Genomic DNA, 19,450 nt, shown 5'->3' with positions numbered 1-19,450 from the left:
TGTATTTTTACAATTATAAAAATTTTAATTATAAAAATTGTACATTTTGCAAAACGTATATATACACATATTACACATGTCTATTATAATAAATTTGTTTGGTGTGTCTGTCTGTTTGTTCGCTGCGTAACTCGAAAGCGGCACAATAACATTTACAAATTATTTTTACATCACCATCTTCACTATGAGCTAACCTCGAGCTGTATTAAATTTGAATCCACTAAGACAGTGCCATCCCTTGAGATGGCTTCGCTTTCTTGTTTACAATATTTACATATTCTAATATAATATATTAATGTATAATAAACTACAGGACAAAATTAAAGGAACAAAAGTTTGAAGTAGCGCCATGTTCGTAAAAGTTGAGCAATAAATCTGAATCTTTTATATGATATAGCCCAAAGTGTTGACTTGACCCCTGCAAAATCTCCCCGCTGTGGGTCCAGTAGTTTCAGAGTTATGCCCCTCGAAGCAACTTTCGGTCAAAAACAACAGTTGCAAAGTTGTAACTTGGAAAATACAGAATCTGATGCGAGAAACGAACCAGAAAAATTCGGAAATGGGCTAAGCCGGTTCTGTAGGTGTCGCTCAGAGTGTCCCTGGTGCACCCCTATCACTTTTCAACCCTGATTCGCAATCCCTTAAGACTGATAGTGGTGACACCGTTTTGCGTCCGTCCAACCGAGGACAACTCTCTAGCACGGCTCGGTTTTAAAACTGTTACATGTCGAAGGTCTCACCTTTCTATGACCCTTACCACCTCGCGAGGGTGAGTTTGACAACCACTCCTAACACTAATCAGCACCCTTCCTATCCCGCGAGGGTAGGTTAGGCAACCACCCCTAACACTAATTAGTACCCGCAGGTGCTTTTATGCGTCCGGAAAATTCGGAAATGGCCCGAATCGCACCTGTAGAAGTCTCTGGCACTCCTTTCTAACCACGCATGAAATCCACTCCTTTTAATCTCTACGTGCTACTCTTTCAGTCGGACAGCGAGTTACAGTTGCGCTAGGTTACAGGTGATCGCTTCAAGGCACGACTTGCATTCGAGATAAAAAAAATCCTTGTTTTCTCTAGCCATTTTCTTTTTATCTTCTCTTTCTGTATTAGGTTTTCTTCTCTTCCATGATTTTCCCTATATGCATTTTTCTTTGCTTTCATGCCTCTTCCAGCTGACTCTTCATCTGCATTCTGTTTGTTCCTGATTGCTCTTTTCGTTTCCCTTAAAAAACGCATTTCTTTTCCAAGGTTTTGCTGTCCCACAAGCAACACAAGAAACAAAAAAGCCTTTAAAAGAATGAAAAGAAAATGGCTGGAGAGAACAAGGATTTTTTTTATCTAGAATGCAAGTCGTGCCCTGAAGCGATCATCTGTAGCCTAGCGCAACCGCGACTCGCTGTCCGACTAAAGGAGTAGCAGGTAAAGATTAAAAGGTGTGAATTTCGTGCGTGGTTAGGAAAAAGTGCCTCTACAGGTGCGATTCGGCCCATTTCCGAATTTTAAGGACGCATGAAAACACCTGCGGGTGCTAATTAGTGTTAGGGGTGATTGCCCAATCTACCGCGGTGAGACCTTCGACATGTAACGGTTTTAAAGCCGAGCCGTGCTAGAAAGTTGTCCTTGGTTGGACGGACGTGACGCAAAACGGTGTCACCACTATCAGTCTTAAGGAGTTGCGAATCAGGGTTGAAAAGGGATAGGGGTGCACCAGGGACACTCTGAGCAACACCTACAGAACCGGCTTAACCCATTTCCGAATTTTTCTGGTTCGTTTTTCTCATCAGATTGTCCTGTACTTTCCAAGTTACAACTTTGCAACTGTTGTTTTTGACCAAAAGTTGCTTCGAGGGGCATAACTCTGAAACTACTGGACCCACAGCGGGAAGATTTTGCAGGGGTCAAATCAACACTTTGGGCTATATCATATAAAAGATTCAGATTTATTGCTCAACTTTTACGAACATGGCGCTACTTCAAACTTTTGTTCCTTTAATTTTGTCCTGTAGTTTATATTATATATTATATTATTATTATTATTTAATATACAGGGTGTAACAAAAATTCCTAACACAAAATACACGAGATTCTTTGTATAAAAGTGAGTAAAAAATGTTTTGTGACTAAAAAATGAGCTATTAAGAAAACTACAAAATTTCAAGTAGTAAATTCGAACATTACTATTCATTACTATTGACATACGCCTATAGTTATTATTCATTTTAATAGTAAACTATTGAAGATTCCAATAGTAATGAATAGTAAACACCTACAGTTAATATTTACACCAATAGTAAACTATTAACGATTCCATTAGTTATAAATGGTAAATGCCTATAGTTACTATTCATTTTAATAGTAAACTATTGACGATTCCAATAGTAATGTCTGAATTTACTACTTGAAATTTTAAATAGTTCTCTTAATAGTTTTGAATAGTTATTTTTCAATAGTTTTTAATAGTTTCTTTCCGTACGGGTTTAGTCTTAGGTGTTGTCTGGGTTAAGAAATAATTTTATTGTAAAAAAAATACACAAGATATAAAAAATGATTTATAATGTATTAAAAAAATAATATTATTGTTATTGGAATACATACAATATCTAAAATTAAATAGATAATACATTACAAATTATATTAATACATATAAACTTAATACAATATATAAATCTAATGGATATACATATTTTATAATATTAATTAGACAATTACATAAGATATAATTACGGAATACATACTGGAACAAATTATTCGCGAGTATATAGCATCTCTTGCTCATTGTTGTTATATAATTATACTAGGTTAGGTGAATTGTGACTGCATGTGATGCTTTGAGTTTATACTCAAAGATGTGATGTATGCAGATGTTCAAATTGTCTGCCGTATTGAATACGTCATTTTATGCATGCGTTTTGACATGTCCTCTGAAGGATAGAAGTATAGACTTCCGTTTTCTCTTTTCTTCTAATGAGGAAGGCGTATCCAGGTATATAAGATCTATGTTTAATTGTATTTACTGAATTAAAAATCTTTCTCCAGAATTAAAGTGTAGATGATAACAAAGTCGGGCCGTGATGATTTTGTAGGAAAAACGACAAAAAAACAAATTTAAAATTGTCGGCTTTTGGCGTCGACTCGTAACAAAATATGTCTGATGTAAAAATTGTTGACCTTATACGCACAAATTAAGCCTGAGCCCAAGTGAAGCAAACATTTAAAAACAATACTGTACTTTCAGATTGAGCATAGACGTTTCTAATAAAAAAATTTAATGAGTGCGAAAATTTCGTATTTAAAAAGTGTAATCTGAAAAATTTTTTTAAATTCTTGATATAAAATTCAATTCATAATAAGCTGATATTAATACATAAACTTTAATTCTGGAAAAACATTTCCAAATCTATAAAAGAAATACATACAAAATTTTTTAATAATATGCACGAATGATTCTACATAGTCTACATTATTTACCTTAATCAAGCAAGATCCTTATATTTAAACTTCCTCCAGTTAATTTTAATGGCCGCTTTGTCTTATTCAAGAGAACTTACTCAATTAGTGCAATATTATATTATATTATACTATTAGTACAATATTATAGCAATATCATACACTGGAAAATTACAAAATACAACAATAGTGTAAATAAAACTGACATTTAATTGAATTTATTTCTTCCTTTATTTATTTAAATTGTCCCATTTCCTAGTTGAAGTAAATTTCAAATAAAACACTTAAAAGCGTTGGGAACTGCTGGTTACAAAATTGAAATATAATTCGAAGTGCAAAGGGCAAGACAATATTAAACTTTTATGTTCATTTCGATTCCTTCTACTTTTTCACAAGCGTTGTCCAGTATGTTTTGGGACACCCTGTATATGTGTGTGCGTGAAGTAAGAGCTTTTTCGCCGGCGCGAAGCGCGGGCAAAAAAGCTAGTATAATATATACATATATATAGTATAATATATACATATATATAGTATATGTACACGTGCATATATATTATTTTAATTATTAATGTGTATCTATAAATGCATATAATATGCATGTCAATTTTCTTCATTTTTATACACAATGCAATTGTCATTTCTTGGAATTTAAATTATTTTTAAATACTTATTTGCATTTTTTGGCGATTGGAACAAATTTTATACGATGCGGATGTACAGAGTGTAGCAATATATCAACTTCCAATCGTAAGTCCTTTAAATAATCCTCGGGTTCCAAATAAAAATTGTGAATCAAAAAAGCTATCATCGCTTTCATTTCCAGCAAAGCAAATCGTTGACCTACAATTTAAATATACCTCAATCCATTTGAAAAGATAAAAAGACATTAAACAACATAAATAAATATTTTACCAAGGCAATTACGTGGTCCAGCACTGAATGGTATATAAGAATAAGGATGACGTTTTTGGAAATTTTCAGGTAAAAATCTATCTGGATTAAATATTTCTGGATTTGGCCAAAAATTAGGATCTCTATGAACATCACGTATATTAAGATGTACTAGTGTTTTGGCAGGTATTAAATATGAGTCTGTAAAGAACATCTTATACAAATATAATATACATACAAATTAAATTCATTATAAATATTTAGAAATTATTTTTTATCATGTTAATATATATTTGTGTGTGTGTGTGTGTGTGTGTGTGTGTGTGTGTGTGTGTGTGTGTGTGTGTGTGCGCGCGCGCGCGCGCGCGCGCTGGGTTTGTAATATACATAAAAATAGATGTAACAAATCAAACAGTTTCATACTTAATTGTATCTTTTCCGAAGTAACTCGTGTTATAAAATAAATACTCGGATATAAACGTAACGATTCTTTTATACATCTCTCTAAATAGTGTAGATCTTGCAACGATTTCATGGTAAGTTTTCCTTGATTTTCTTGCATAATAGCATCGACTTCTTTTCTGACACAATCCTGTATCAATGTTAATTATTATAAAAAACCTTCTTTAATTACTCTGATGTTTTATTTATTTCACATATAGAAATAAAATTGTAAAATTTTTAGGAAACGTTTTTAATAATAAATAGAGTTCACTACATGGAATCATGCATGCGTATGCAAACAATAAAAAACTTGCTATTGTATTCCTATTACTTTTATTAAAATAATTATAGTATTGTGATTAAAAGAAAAAATTTCTTTAATTTGATATGTTTATTCTCCTCTCCCGACATTTCCTTGATGATAACTCAATAACTCATTAAAAAAGACTTATTTAGTTATATACGAGGGGCATTTAAGTTAAACCGGAACTTTTGAATTTTTAAAATAATAGAAGATATTTAGAAGAGTGGAAACGACTTATATTTCTCAATATAATCCTTCTATACACTAATGCATTTATCTCAGCGTTTTATTTGAATCAACAAGATAGAGATTTCTTTGTACTACATCGAAGCCTCGACAGCCTATTTTACTTCGTCATCATTGCTGAAATTCGAAGAATTTCTTTGAGAGTCCAAGTAGGTAAAATTGCATGTTCACGAAAACGACTGCAATTGACTTCGATTTACTTTCAAATTGTTTTACATTAGTGTGTCTTAAAATCGTTTACACTGTTCAAATATTTTACTGCAGCTAAGAATTCCATTACCATACTAGGCTTGAAAGCTTCTAAAGTCTAGAGTCTAAATTTCACATAGTTTTTTATGTCTTCATTCACAAGAAATTGTATCACATGGTGTTCCATTTTTCCACTCACAGATTTGTATACTATCAAGCGTACACTATTTTGTTTATCAAGCAATTCCTGTTATTTTGCGACATGCAGCGTATGCAGTAGCAGATACAGTAGTGGATATTAAAACTTTCGGCACACGATACGATTTTTCATGCTAGATCGCATACGAGACGTCTTACTATGTATCCTCATTGGCTTACGATTGGTGACATAATCATCCGAGCCAATCAGGACACGTATTAAGATGCCTCGTATGCAATCTAGCATGAAAAATCGTATCGGGTGTCGTAGGCTTTATATCTTATAAGCATAATTAATAGCATATAATATGTTAGAAATTTATGCTTATAAGATAAAAAATTTCGGTTTAACTTGAATTCCTTTTGTATAAAATAATTATTTAATCTCTTCTTTTATAATGCTGAATATAGATAATAAGTACCTGAATATCTTTATGTTCGGCCAGGAGTGATAAAGCAAAGGCCATAGCTACTGATGTAGTATCGTAACCCTGTAATCATACTTTTTGCATACATCTAAATAATGTATTATTAAAAAAAAGAAAAAAGTTGGTATACCCCAAAAATAAAAACGTCGACTTCCTCTCTTATATCGGAATCAGTTAAAAAACCTTCTTCAGATGCCAATATTAAAAGATCCAATATAGCGAGCTGCTTTTTCTCCACTGAATTGAATTATATAAATAGATACTAATATAAATCATAAATATATATACATATATACAAATATTAACTATTGCATAATTTTGATTTGCGTTACTTTAATTAAACAACATTAAATTTAAATTATCTTACAAATATTAAATAAGTTTAACTGACGGTAATATTATGATTGTATAAATATGATTATAATATAAAAACAGTAATACTTCGATTTTTCAATGCAACAATTTTTTATATTTTAAGAAATTGAATTTAAAATATAGCTTTAAATCGTACTACGTACTTCCAATAGTTTCTGCATCAACTGTCCCTTCGCTAAGATTCTTCAAATATTGTCCATGATGTTTATGATAAATTTTTCTTTCTGCAATAATCTACACATATCCAATATCGGTTCTCATTTTGTTAATTGAGTAGTACTAAAGACGTTTTATTCAACATTTATAAATTGTCTTATTATTTTTTTATACAAAAATTAGAATTTTCTCTTCCTTAACTTATTTGTATTCTTTATACACAATAAAATATTTGTAAAAGTATTTAAGATGAGATATTTACATACTTTTTCAGTAAATCCGTGTAATATCTTCAAAATTTTCCTTTGTTCTCTGCCTTTTGGCGTCAACGAGAATATCCAATCGTTATATAACCATGGTCTCAATACCCTAAGTTATAATTATATAAAGTTATGCATATGAACCTTGATAATAATGCATCAGTTTTTTTTACTGGCATGTTGCTAGCCATATGTATGTATTGTTACCAAGAACTACAGCAACTAAGTTCATATTTGTTGGTAAATTGATACCATCATGACTAACAATTTGGATAGCAACTGCCAATAATTTGAAATGATTAAAATTTGTGTTGCTGTCGTTATATTGTCATTATAACACAATAGGACTACGCAATAATACAATATTATCAACAACGTAAGATTTGGTACTGCCATCATTAACTGCTAATAATATATTTATATGTATGGTCAAACCCCGTTGCGCACGCGTTTCTAGGATTGACTGGTCAATGCGCGGAATAACCAAACGTTTTGGTGAAAGCCCGAAATAGTTTTGTATTTCGGCCTTTAACTGATATGTTTTTAGTCCATCCTAAGAGTGACTAACATGGCTGGTCAAAGTTAGAAACTGAAAAAATTACTTCGGACTTTGATCAAAACGCTTGGTTGTTTATACCGCGCATTGACCAGTCAATCCTAGGTATGATTACAATAATGCCGTCTAAGTTCGCTATGCACCTTGCGCGTGTTCTAATCTGTCTACTATCCGTGAGCAATTCACGGCACGAATGCGTTGCAAGTTATTACGCGTCCAGCAAGCAGCAGTTACGTGGAAAGTCGCAAATCCATGTGGTGCAGTGAATGCTTTGCACACACACACACACACACACACACACACACACACACACACACGGGGGGGGGGGCAAAAGAGCCTTTGCACCCCCAATGTATATGGGCAATCCATGTATATTGCAAGCAAAGTAAAGTCCATATAGGTTAACGACTTAAACGGGTGGGTGCGGAAGGGGGGCCAAAGGCTGTGTGTACGTGTGTGCAAAGCATTCACTGCACCACATGGGTTTGCAACTTTTCACGCAAAACGAGATGCATCCTAGGAGTGACTAACATGGCTGGTCAAAGTTACCAAAGGTTTGTCTACTTTATATTTCAAATTACACAACTACAAGAATAAAGTAAAACTTACTTTATGTTAACAATAAAAATATTATTAAAAAATTATGGCTTTATTTTTTAAAGTCTGAATTAAGCCACACTTAGGATTGATTAGTCAAAGACCAAAGATTTTTTTCTTTTCTAACTTTGACCAGCTATATGTTAGTCATTCCTAGGATGGACTAAAAACATATCAGTCAAAGGCCGAAATACAAAACTATTTCGGGTTTTGGCCAAAACGCTTGGTTATTCCGCGCATTGACCAGTCTATCCTCTAGGAACGCTAGTGTTAGGGGTTTTGACAATAACATATACAATGTTGCTTTGATTTGAAATCGTTGAAAACAAGTATACACCTAAGTTACCAGCAAAATAACACAAGCACACAAAAAAAGTGGTTGGTCCGGTAGACTAGACTAGTCAAGTATTTTGACCCGTTGAATCCAAGGTCAGAATTGCAAAGTTAGCTTATTTTTTCTAACCTCAAAAAAAAATTTTTTAATGTTGATTTGGTAAACTTGACTAGTCAATTCTTATATATTATGACCAGCTAAATCCGAATCCAAAGTCAGAATAGCTAAATTGGCTCATTTTTTCCTAACCTCAAAACATAAAAACAGTTTGGGTTACAAATGTATAATCTAGAGCATGCAAGCTTGCGTAACCACATTACCCGGGGAAAATTCAATACGTATGACAAGTCTGATGAGCTTCTGTGAATGAATAGCATAGAAAATTTGCTCCCTTCTTCTATTATGTCTAACTCTTTTATTCTCGAATGTTTTATGCAACGGCTTTCTTTTACATTTCTTTCCTTTTACAGAGACATCTCGTTTAAGCGTCCAGCAGAAGTCAGCCATCATATTTACCACTTGTCTTGATATCGATGCTCCGTCTCCTTGATGAAATCTTTCTCCCTGTTCTTCATTATAATTACCTAGATTTTCTGGGAAGTAGTCGATATAAGAATCCAAGGAATGCAACTTAAGATTAAGCAACATATACTCTTACGGAAAGAATTAAACTACAGTCAATAAAAATTACAGTTGTGTAATTTTTACAGGACTCAGTAGTTATCACAGAAAGGATCACAATAATCTGTAATTATTACACGCTGTTGTGACTACAGTGCAGTGCGTGAAATTCCCGCAATACGGAATACACGTTTAGCCCATGAAGTGTGTAATTCACTATACGTATAATCCACTACATGTGTAATATACTACACGTGTAATCCACTACATATGTAGTATACTACACATGTAATCTACAAAAAATGTAATATACTACTACACGCGTGTAATGCATTAAACGTGTAATGCCACCAACAATCCATAAAATTTGAAATAGTGAGTCTTATCATATAAATTATTTCCATAAGTATTGTTTGAAATTTATTAGATTTATTGTATTACTTTCTAATCACATTGGATGTACCGGTCATTAACAATGTACAAATTTCATGAACATAATTTTTAAATAAATAATTTTTCCACTATTTTACATTATATATTTTTTTCTATGTATAATTATACTTTACAGACTATTATTCTGTAATCTCGGCAATATATTATAGGCTAGATATTACAGGTTATTTTTCTGTAATTCAAGCGTGTAGTGCAAAAATATTACAGAATATTACAATACTTCAACCTGTAATTTCTTATACTTTTATGTAGTTCCTGTAATATAATTTTCTGAAAGCTTTGAATAAAAAAGGTAAATGCTACCAGTATTTACAAGAAAAATTTCCTAACATTTCTGATGCAAAATTGCGAGGAGTTTTCGATGGACCTCAAATACGTAAAATGTTAAGAGACGACAATTTTGTCACCAAAATGAATAAAGACGAAAAAGCAGCATGCCTGAGTTTCAAAGGTGTCACAGAAAATTTTTTAGGAAACTACAAAAGTCAGCATTACAGAAAAAGGGTGGCGGAAATGATGGAGAACTATAGAAAATTAGGTTGCTTAATGAATCTTAAGTTGCATTTCTTGGATTCTCACATCGACTACTTCCCAGAAAATCTACGTGATTATAGTGAAGAACAGAGAGAAAGATTTCATCAGGACATCAAAGAGATGGAGAATCGATATCAAGACAAGTGGAATGTGAACATAATGGTTGATTTCTACTGGACGCTCAAATGAGATGTCTCCGTGAAAGGGAAGAAACGTAAGAGAACCTTGTCAAAAGTCAAGATTACAGAGAAAGAGTAGCAAAAATGGTAGAGAACTATGAAAAACTATATTGCTTAATAAATCTTAAGTTATAAATTCGTTGATCCTCATATCGACTACCCTTACGGAAAAAACACTAAAAATAGAACTTAAAAAAATACTCAAATTGAGTATAATTTGGGACAAGGGGTAAACACTCAATTCAGTGTAAACACTCAACTTGAGTGTTTACTCTTTAATTTACTTTTAATTAGAGTGTTATTACTCTCAACTTAAATGTTAGCCATCTAATTGAGTGTTAATTTCAATGTTAATCCTAAATTTAAGAATAACACTGAAAATAACACTCAATTAGATGGCAAACATCCAAGTTGAAAGTAATACTCAAATTAATACTCAAAACCAGCTGAACACTCTATAGTTGAATGTTTTGGTTGAACTTGCTTTTCTTGCTTTTGTTTTTATTTAACATTTCCTAATCCAATGTTTGAGAGTGCACACTCAATATTAAGTGTATACCTTCAACCAATAGATGTTGAGTGTAGATCCCCAACGTTTCAGTGTTCACACTTTATGTTGGAAGTATACACTCATTTATTGAGTGTCATCCAAATGTTGAGAGTATACTTTTAAATATTCAATATTTAAATCCAAACTTTGGTATAAACATTCAATCATTGGATGTACACACTCAATGTTCGGGTATAAACACACAATCTTTAATTTAAATACTCAAGATTCGAGCGTATACACCTAAATTTGGGAGTAAACTCCCAAAATACTCGATTTTGGGAGTTTACTCCCAAATTTATTACACTCAATTTTGAGTGTAAACTCTCAAAATTAGAATGTTTTTTCCGTAAGGGTACTTCCCAGAAGATCTAGGTGATTATAATGAGGAACAGGAAGAAACGTTTCATCGGAACATCAAGGAGATGGAGCATCGATATCAAGGCAAGTGGGACGTGAACATGGTGGCTGATTTTACAGGACGTTCAAACTACATATCTCTGTGAAAAGGAAGAAACGTAAGAAAAAGCCATTGCACAGAATCTTCGAGAATAAAAACATTAGATATAATAAAAAAAGGAAGTAAATTTTCTACGCTATTTATTCACAGAAGCTCAGACTCGTCATACGTATTGAATTTTCCCCGAGTAATGTGGTCACGCATGCTTGAACGCTCTAAATTATACATTTTGTGACCCAAACTGTTTTTACAAGATGTTTTTTTGAGGTTTAAGAAAAAATGAGCAAATTCAGTAATTCTGACCTTGGATTCGGATTCAGCGGGCCAAAATACATAAAAATAGATTAATCTGCTCCGCCGGACCAACATTAAAAAAAAATTTTTTTTGTGATTAAAAAAATTACTAACTTTGCAATTCTGACCTTGGATTTGGATTTAGCGGGTCAAAATACATTAGGATTGACTAGTCTGGTCTGCTGGACCAACCATTTTTTTTGTGTGCCTGCCCGTGGGAAAAAATATGCAAAAATTACTGCACAAAAAAATGCATATCTTTGTGCATGGATTTCTGCAGTTTTTATAGACTTTTATATAAAGTTTTCGCCTTCAGAATTTTTCTGTTGAAGAATTTTACATTTTGTAATTTTTTCTAAAGGCAAAAAACTTCAAAAAACATTATATAAAATTCTGTAAAATATTCTGCAGAAATATTTTAATGGCGAAAACTACAAAAATCTGTAAAAATTGCCGAAATTCATGTACAAAAATATACAATTTTTTATGCAGTAATTTTTGCATAATTTTTTCCTACGTCTGTGTAATCGTAGATTTATGCAATTATGCTGACTTTTTTATACTTAGACATTTAAAAGTTATATTATTTTATAAAAAATGTCTGTCTTATATAATTATCTGTACATACATATGTAAATAACAAAAAAAAAGCATGTTATACTTATAAGAAAAAATAATTAACCCCGATAGGAAAATTTTGCAAATATTGGACAATAATATCATTAAAGAATGCGCTAAGATGATTCGCCATAATGCAACAGTCTTGTCAGAATATGATTTTTAAATAATATTTATTAAAGATTAGATAAATATTGAAACATAAATATTTTGCAATTAGTTCAACATTTAAAATTATCACATTATAATCTTCAATATTTGCGCAATATAATGCAGCAATAATACAATAATAATGCGCAATATTTACAGCTTTTAATTTTCAATATTTAATTTAAAATTAATATCAAAAAGTATTACAATGAATTTAACAAATATCGCTTATTCACTAGACATTTAATAAAGTTTTAAAAAAGGGCACTCTTTGTCTGACAGATTAGTTGCGTCCGTTGGAGAGTTAAGTATCTCATTGATAGTAATAGCGATCAGTAACTCTTAAATCATTCCTACATTATAATGCACAAATATTAAAACATGCAATATTACACATTTCATATATGTTTCAATATTTGTGCATCATAATTTAGAAATAATTGGAAAATAATTTGAGTCTTTTGTGCACAATTATATTTCTAAATGTTTTAAACATGTTACGACTGAAATATTTTTTTTAATTATTGCACAATTTATTTCTAAATTTAATTTTGCAAATGTGCTGTTAAAATGATTCACCATATCGCTATTGTTATGCCAACATATCATTTTAAAATTTAATTGCGCAAACATTTATTAATGTTTTATAAAAACTTAATGTTTCTACATCTATTTTCTCAACTATGACCTCATAATGACGGATTATAAATCTTTTACAATTATTTTGTCATACAATTTTATAAATCTTTTCCTATCGGGGAATGTACTAAAGAATATGTAGCACAATCTATTGACATTTACTAATTTAAACTAAAAATTTTTATTTGAAAGACGATATACAGAATGTCTAAAAACATGTGGGTCAACGCTCCTAAAAAGGTAGAAGGGATCGAGATAAACATAAAAGTCCAATATTGTCTTGAGTTAGGTCTTGGGTTAGATCTTAGGTCATGTCCACCAATAATCGAGGAATTAATTTTTTAAATTATACAAATGAGAGCGCGCCGAAGGAAGAGCTCGACCGCTCATAACACAGAAGAAAAAATTTGTCGTGAATGTATGATAAGCTTTTATTAATTTACTGTTCACAATTACAATAGAAATTAATTAGATTTGCAGATTCCATACGTTAATATCTCAATTATTGGTGAACTTAACCCAAGACCATACCCAATGAGCACATAATATTTTATAAACGTTTTTTAAATATTTATTGTTAATTATTTTTACATTATTAGCGTTTATTGTACAAATAATATTTATTTAATATTTATTAAACACGTGTTGTATATTAATTATTTATTTCAAATAATAAATTAGAAAAAATATTTATAAAATGTTAATTTAACGTTGATTTAATATTTATAAATTATTAATTTTTTATTAAAAATAATGATTTAAGAAAATTATTTAAGTAATATTTATTTAATATTTATGTAATAATTTACATTTAAAAAATTAATTTAAACCCTATTTTAAAAAATATTTATTTAATATTGGTTTAATATTTATGTTACAATAATTAATTATTTAAAATAATAATTTATGACAAATATTTATGTAATATTTAATTGATGTTTTTATAATATCAACGTAATATTTTAATAAATTGTTTAAAATAATATTTACGTAACATTTATTTAATGTTAAGTTATAATTATTTCACATTTAAAAAGTTTGAAATATTATTTAAAAAAATATTTTACTCCTGGTTAAGAAGCTTCACTAATTATGAAGTGTAAATCAAATATAAAGGAACAGCGAATCTATATAATGAGAGTGTTAAAAGCATTATATAAATGAAACCTCTAAAAAACACCACAAATTGAAACATCGGAACATAAAAAAAGTAGAGATTAAGATATATATTGCACTTATCGAAACAATATGACATATTATTATACAAAATACAAAAATGACAATATACAAAAATAATAAAAATGACATCTAGTTTTTATTTTTTTACAAACAGAGCAAAAATAGATCTTTTCATAAGTTATTCCATATGCAGCTGTTTCACATATGTAAAAATCAGTAAAAAAACTGTAAAATTTTATGTTTAATTATAAAAATATAAATTAACTATACATGTTTCATTCTTCTGACAACATCTATTAAAATAATCTATATTCTATAACAAATATGTATGCATAAACATGAAGTATTCATGGATCATCACGAAGTGTTGCGTACGATCTTCGAAGTCAAGCAACTTCGACGGTGGTTAACAATTGGATGACCGTTTTCTCGGGCGTATAAATTAAACATGTTCTAACAGATACGACTAGCTAGGCTAAAACATGCATGGTCTACTCTCCTAAATTATCGTAGAAATTAAGCAATGCTAAACTGGTGAGGTTGAATTTATGAAAATAATTGAATAATGCAACCAATTTTTTGCTCTTAAAACCTTAAGCAAATGTTTAGTAAATATTAAAAAAAAATTTGTTTAAACGTTAAATAAATGTTTATTAAATAATAAAAGAATATTTTTTAAATGTAAAATAAACATTTTTTTCATGAGAAAAAGGGGACTTATCCTATTGTTTAAATGTTTTTTAAAATGTTTTAAAAATGTTTCTCAATTAAAAAAATTATTTTTCAAACATCATTGTGCTCATTGGACTTTTATGTTTATCTCGATCACTTCTATCTTTTTACGAGTGTTAACCCACATGTTTTGGAACACCTTGTATATCTACATTTATTTTAATTTTTGGTACATTATATTATTATAATATTATGTTATTATAATATTCCAATATTTAACATAATATTAATTAAACTTTTTAAAAATTTTAAAAGATCTTTACATTAAAGTGTACTATAGATCAATTATAGACTGTTAATGCCGGCATTAATATTTTATATAGTAATAAGTATAATTATTTATCATCAAGTAATTTTTCTATATTAATTACCTATAAATAAGAAGCTCACCCATTCGGTGAACTGCTTTTCGATATTGTTGCTGGAGTGAACCCATTCCTCGAAGAGAAGTCCCCATGGCTGTTTCTAAAAAAATTATATTGTTATAATGTATTCATATACTTTAAAAATATCTTCGTATAAATTTGATAATTTTAATATATAGTATTCATATTTTGCATACAAAATTTATATTGTTTTTTACTATTTTTTTTGTACTATTCAAGATAAAATTTTTGTATAAATATACTAGAATATAGTACCACATATTATATTTAATGTATGTTCACTAATAAATGGTATTAATTCTTTTGTAATGACACCTCCTGCACTCTCCAAAGACTTTGTCATGTTTTCGCTCTCTTTAATTAAAATCTCAGTAAATTGCTTTAATATTTTAAAATGAAATGTGGGTGTTAATAGCTTTCGTCGTGATTGCCATTTGGAGCCTAAAACAAAAGTATATAATAAGAGATAGTGTATAATACTATCAAACTTAAACATAATATTGTTATTATAATTTAAAAATTTGTTTTTTCACAAGCATATAATAAAAATATGCAATCAAATACAGACACAAATAATGTATTATATCAAAACATAAAGATAATACATACTCTTTTGTATTTAATGTAATCTATAAAAATCGAAAGTAATTCTACACACAATCACTTAAGCTTGAATATACATATATTTTTCTTGTCTTAAGTGTAAAAATTTTAAGGGATTGTAACGCGAACAGACCTATAGAGAGTTGTACAATTGTTGTACCCTTTTACGCTCAACAATGATTCTGCAAAGAAAACATAAAAGAGAAAAACACTTTACAAAAATGAATTTTATAATTATAAATGATTTAAAACAAAATAATTGAGCGTAAAACAGTATAGTAATCGTAACTCCTATAAATCTGTTTGTGTTGCAATCCCCTAAAATTTTTATACTTAAGACGAGAGAAATATATATTCAAGCATTCGAAAAATATTATCTAAAATTGATGTTATGTCAAATGATAACTTTTATCTATATATATGTATCTATGTATATATTACCTGTACTGAGAAGAAGACCCGTACCAAACCAAGGACTTAATTTGTCATAAATCATACCCTTGTCAATGTGTTTTGTATTATTGAGTATTATCTAAAAAATTGTAAAAAATATTAAGTTAAACTGTTTTTAACTTAATCTCATTAATATAGATAATTAATCAATGAAAGTATCTTAAATGATTTACTGGTTAATATATAACTATTATAGATATATGTATATACAGGGTATTTGAAAAAATTTATGCAATTTTTATAAACAGATAGAGCACATTAAACTGAACAGAAAAATCCTTTACCGTTTTTCCATGTTCGCAATAGTTAACGAATTATTGATTACACAGGTACAGAAAAAAGTGGTATTTCTTATTGCAATTAGGAAAAAATAAACTAATTCAACAATTCTGACCTTGGATTTAAATTTAGCGAGTCAAAATATATAAGGATTAATTAGTTTGGTCCGCCGAACCAACCACTTTTTTGTGTAATCAACAACTTTTTAACTATTGCGAAAATTGCAAAATGGTAAAGGACTTTTCTGTTCAGTTTAATGCGCTCTACCTGTTTCTAAAGATTGCATAAATCTTTACCAAACACCTTGTATATATAATGTATACAAAGCTTATTTTTTAAATTTTATTACCTCCAGATCATTGGGGTGACGAATAGATACCATAGTTATAAAAATAGTCCATACTTTAAAAATAGGATAATACTGGTCACTTAAATTAAATAAAATTTTCCAGATATCCTCTGAAAGAAATGCAAGTACGTAAATAACAAAATTAACGTATCATTTATTTTACTTCTCGTAAACAGACAACAATGACCGGAGAAATTGTTTGTTTTGCAGCTTACGAATTTGAACTCAAATTGTGTACTAAGTAAACGTTTATAATGAGATATCAACTATAAACAATTTTCAAATTAAGTTATACGTACTTGAGATCGGGAAAATTACGTGATTTTCAAAAATTTTTTTACCGTTTTAATAAATATTTAATATAATTCACAAAACACTTGACAGTAGTACATATGTGATCTATGATTTTATCATAGATCACATAAGTACTCTAATATAAAAACGATGACATATCCATAAGTCCACAACATTTAGCACAACCCGCTTGTCCTAAGCCGAGCATTCTCATTGTAAAAATAAATTTTCTATTTACTTCGTACGAATGGTTGATATACTTGCACGAAGAAATGTTTTGCTGCTCACACTTATCACACATAATCCCAATTTTGAAGCCTAATCCTTGTGTATTTGTTAGTGCAAATTTAATATTGCCGCCACATGTTTTGCAGTTTACAAACTGTGAAAGAGCCGAAAAAATACTTGTATAAAATTCAAAATTCTGTATTCGACCAAATAATCAAGCGGCACGGTTACCTCCCTACTAAGCCTCATTTTCTTTCGAGACGCACTGAAACTATTCTCGTCAGTCTCTGCGGTTTTTGGATTAAAAAATTGTTTCCTTTTCTTTGGTCTTGATTTATGTGATTTTGTAGATGCTCTGTCCTCACGTGTAACTTTGTGATGATCCCCGGCCATAATTATAATAGTTAAAAAAGCGGCAAAAACTTAGTAAATGCAGAGAAATAAACTGATCGTAACGAACTTCCGATGTTGCACGTTTAAGTGTCTCGTACACAACTGGTCCAAAACACACTAATACAAATGTACTTGAATACATGCTCATGTATCTCAAGCGATACAATAGAACGTTACCTGGAGAGGGAAAGGCACCGTATCACCTATGTTACTAAGCGGCAGCTGCGCGCTGTGACTCGAGTAACGCTCTCTAAACGCTTATAACTTTTGAACGTGTGCTTTGATTCTTATGTAATTTTGAGAAATATTCTTAAGATGATGTACATTAAGAAAATGCAATAAAAAAATCAATTTTTTTTACCTACCTGAGTAAGTATAACCTCTTAAGCCCATGTTTTATTTTTGAGAAATAAGGAGTTAAAATTGAATTAAAATAAAATTTAAAAAAAAGTAAAATTGATTCTGATAGTTTTATCTGCTATAAGTTATAGATGTTGGTACACTGGGCATGTTATTGCTGAACATGTATGTATTTACATGTATGTTATAACTTTTGTATAAAACATTTTCAAAGATCTTGTATTCCTGGTGAGATATAACGTTGATTAAAATAAATCACCGTATATGTATATATATATATAATACATATACATTTACATATATTTATACACACACACACACATATTTTTTTATGTTTGTGTGTATATGTTTACATATAATTATATTTTTACTATTGATTCAAAGCAATCATGTGACAAGTCTGTTTACTTATTTTATGCCCGTTTTTCTTCAACTTTAAATCCTTATTTCTCGAAAATGGAAAATTTGAAAATTGTGGTTAGTATTTCTTTATAAAAGTTTACTTAGCACACAATTTGGGTTTAAATTCGTAAACTGCAAAACGGCCAAATTTTGGATTGTTTTTTCGTTCATTCTTTTAAAAAGAGTATAACTTTGTCAAAAATAATAATTAAAAAATTTTCCAACGTATTTTGTATCCCAAAGTCTCTATTTTTTCGATCAAAATTTTAGTAAACGACTGATTATTAATTTTTTACAAAACTACACAAATACAAATATAGAAACGTCAAATCTAATTTTTTTAAATAAACTTTACGTATTTTGTAAATTAAAAATTGCACGCAAATGTGGTTTACAGTTTCCAGAAGCATAAATCATTACCTTTAATTTGCATATCTTTTAAACGTTCCTGAGTCAATGTTTTAATCCTACTTTTTGTCACAATTAGATCTTTTGGGCTCTTAGTCAATAAAATCGGCGTAATATGTTAGAAAGTTGACAACAGATTTAACTTACCTCGTGAACGTAGACCTAGCAATAAATTACCAATAATTGGATAACCTGGTGGTCCTGGTATTTTATTGATTAAATCTTTATTTGATCCATATTGCACGTAATACACAAAATACATTATGAAAACAACTAACAATATAATAATAAACATTTTCGTCAACTATTCTAACAACTATTTCAATCAGTACAGTTTTTTATTTGTGTAGGAGCCGAGTTCTTTTTTTTTCAAATTTAGCCGTTCAATTTTCAAAGCCGTCAAATTTTTCATAAGCATACGGAAATAATTCGCGATCACAAGATAAAAAATAAAAAAAA

General features: G+C 29.9%; 1 protein-coding gene across 3 annotated transcripts; it reads right to left on the bottom strand.

Moving 5' to 3' along the window:
• Positions 1-2,628: 2,628 nt before the first annotated feature.
• On the bottom strand, positions 2,629-19,209 carry LOC105834062 (cytochrome P450 4C1). Of its 3 annotated transcripts, XM_036288408.1 has the most exons (13): positions 17,660-19,209; positions 17,439-17,582; positions 16,907-17,016; positions 16,267-16,357; positions 15,478-15,663; positions 15,208-15,301; positions 6,947-7,049; positions 6,668-6,758; positions 6,280-6,386; positions 6,144-6,212; positions 4,764-4,932; positions 4,362-4,541; positions 2,629-4,289 (listed from the first exon to the last, which is right to left on the bottom strand). In XM_036288408.1, the coding sequence occupies exons 3-13, from the start codon at positions 16,937-16,939 to the stop codon at positions 4,117-4,119; spliced, it is 1,296 nt and encodes a 431-aa protein (XP_036144301.1). In that variant the 5' UTR covers positions 16,940-17,016; positions 17,439-17,582; positions 17,660-19,209; the 3' UTR covers positions 2,629-4,116. The 3 variants fall into 3 exon arrangements, with proteins under 3 accessions (XP_036144301.1, XP_036144300.1, XP_036144302.1); XM_036288407.1 differs by having other exon boundaries at positions 17,439-19,209; XM_036288409.1 differs by having other exon boundaries at positions 17,489-19,209.
• Positions 19,210-19,450: the final 241 nt, after the last annotated feature.

This window comes from Monomorium pharaonis, chromosome 6 (assembly GCF_013373865.1).
Source record: "Monomorium pharaonis isolate MP-MQ-018 chromosome 6, ASM1337386v2, whole genome shotgun sequence".
Classification (NCBI taxonomy): domain Eukaryota; kingdom Metazoa; phylum Arthropoda; class Insecta; order Hymenoptera; family Formicidae; genus Monomorium; species Monomorium pharaonis.
The sequence above is the reverse complement of the archived record's forward strand: the minus strand, read 5'-3'. Positions and strand labels throughout refer to the sequence as shown.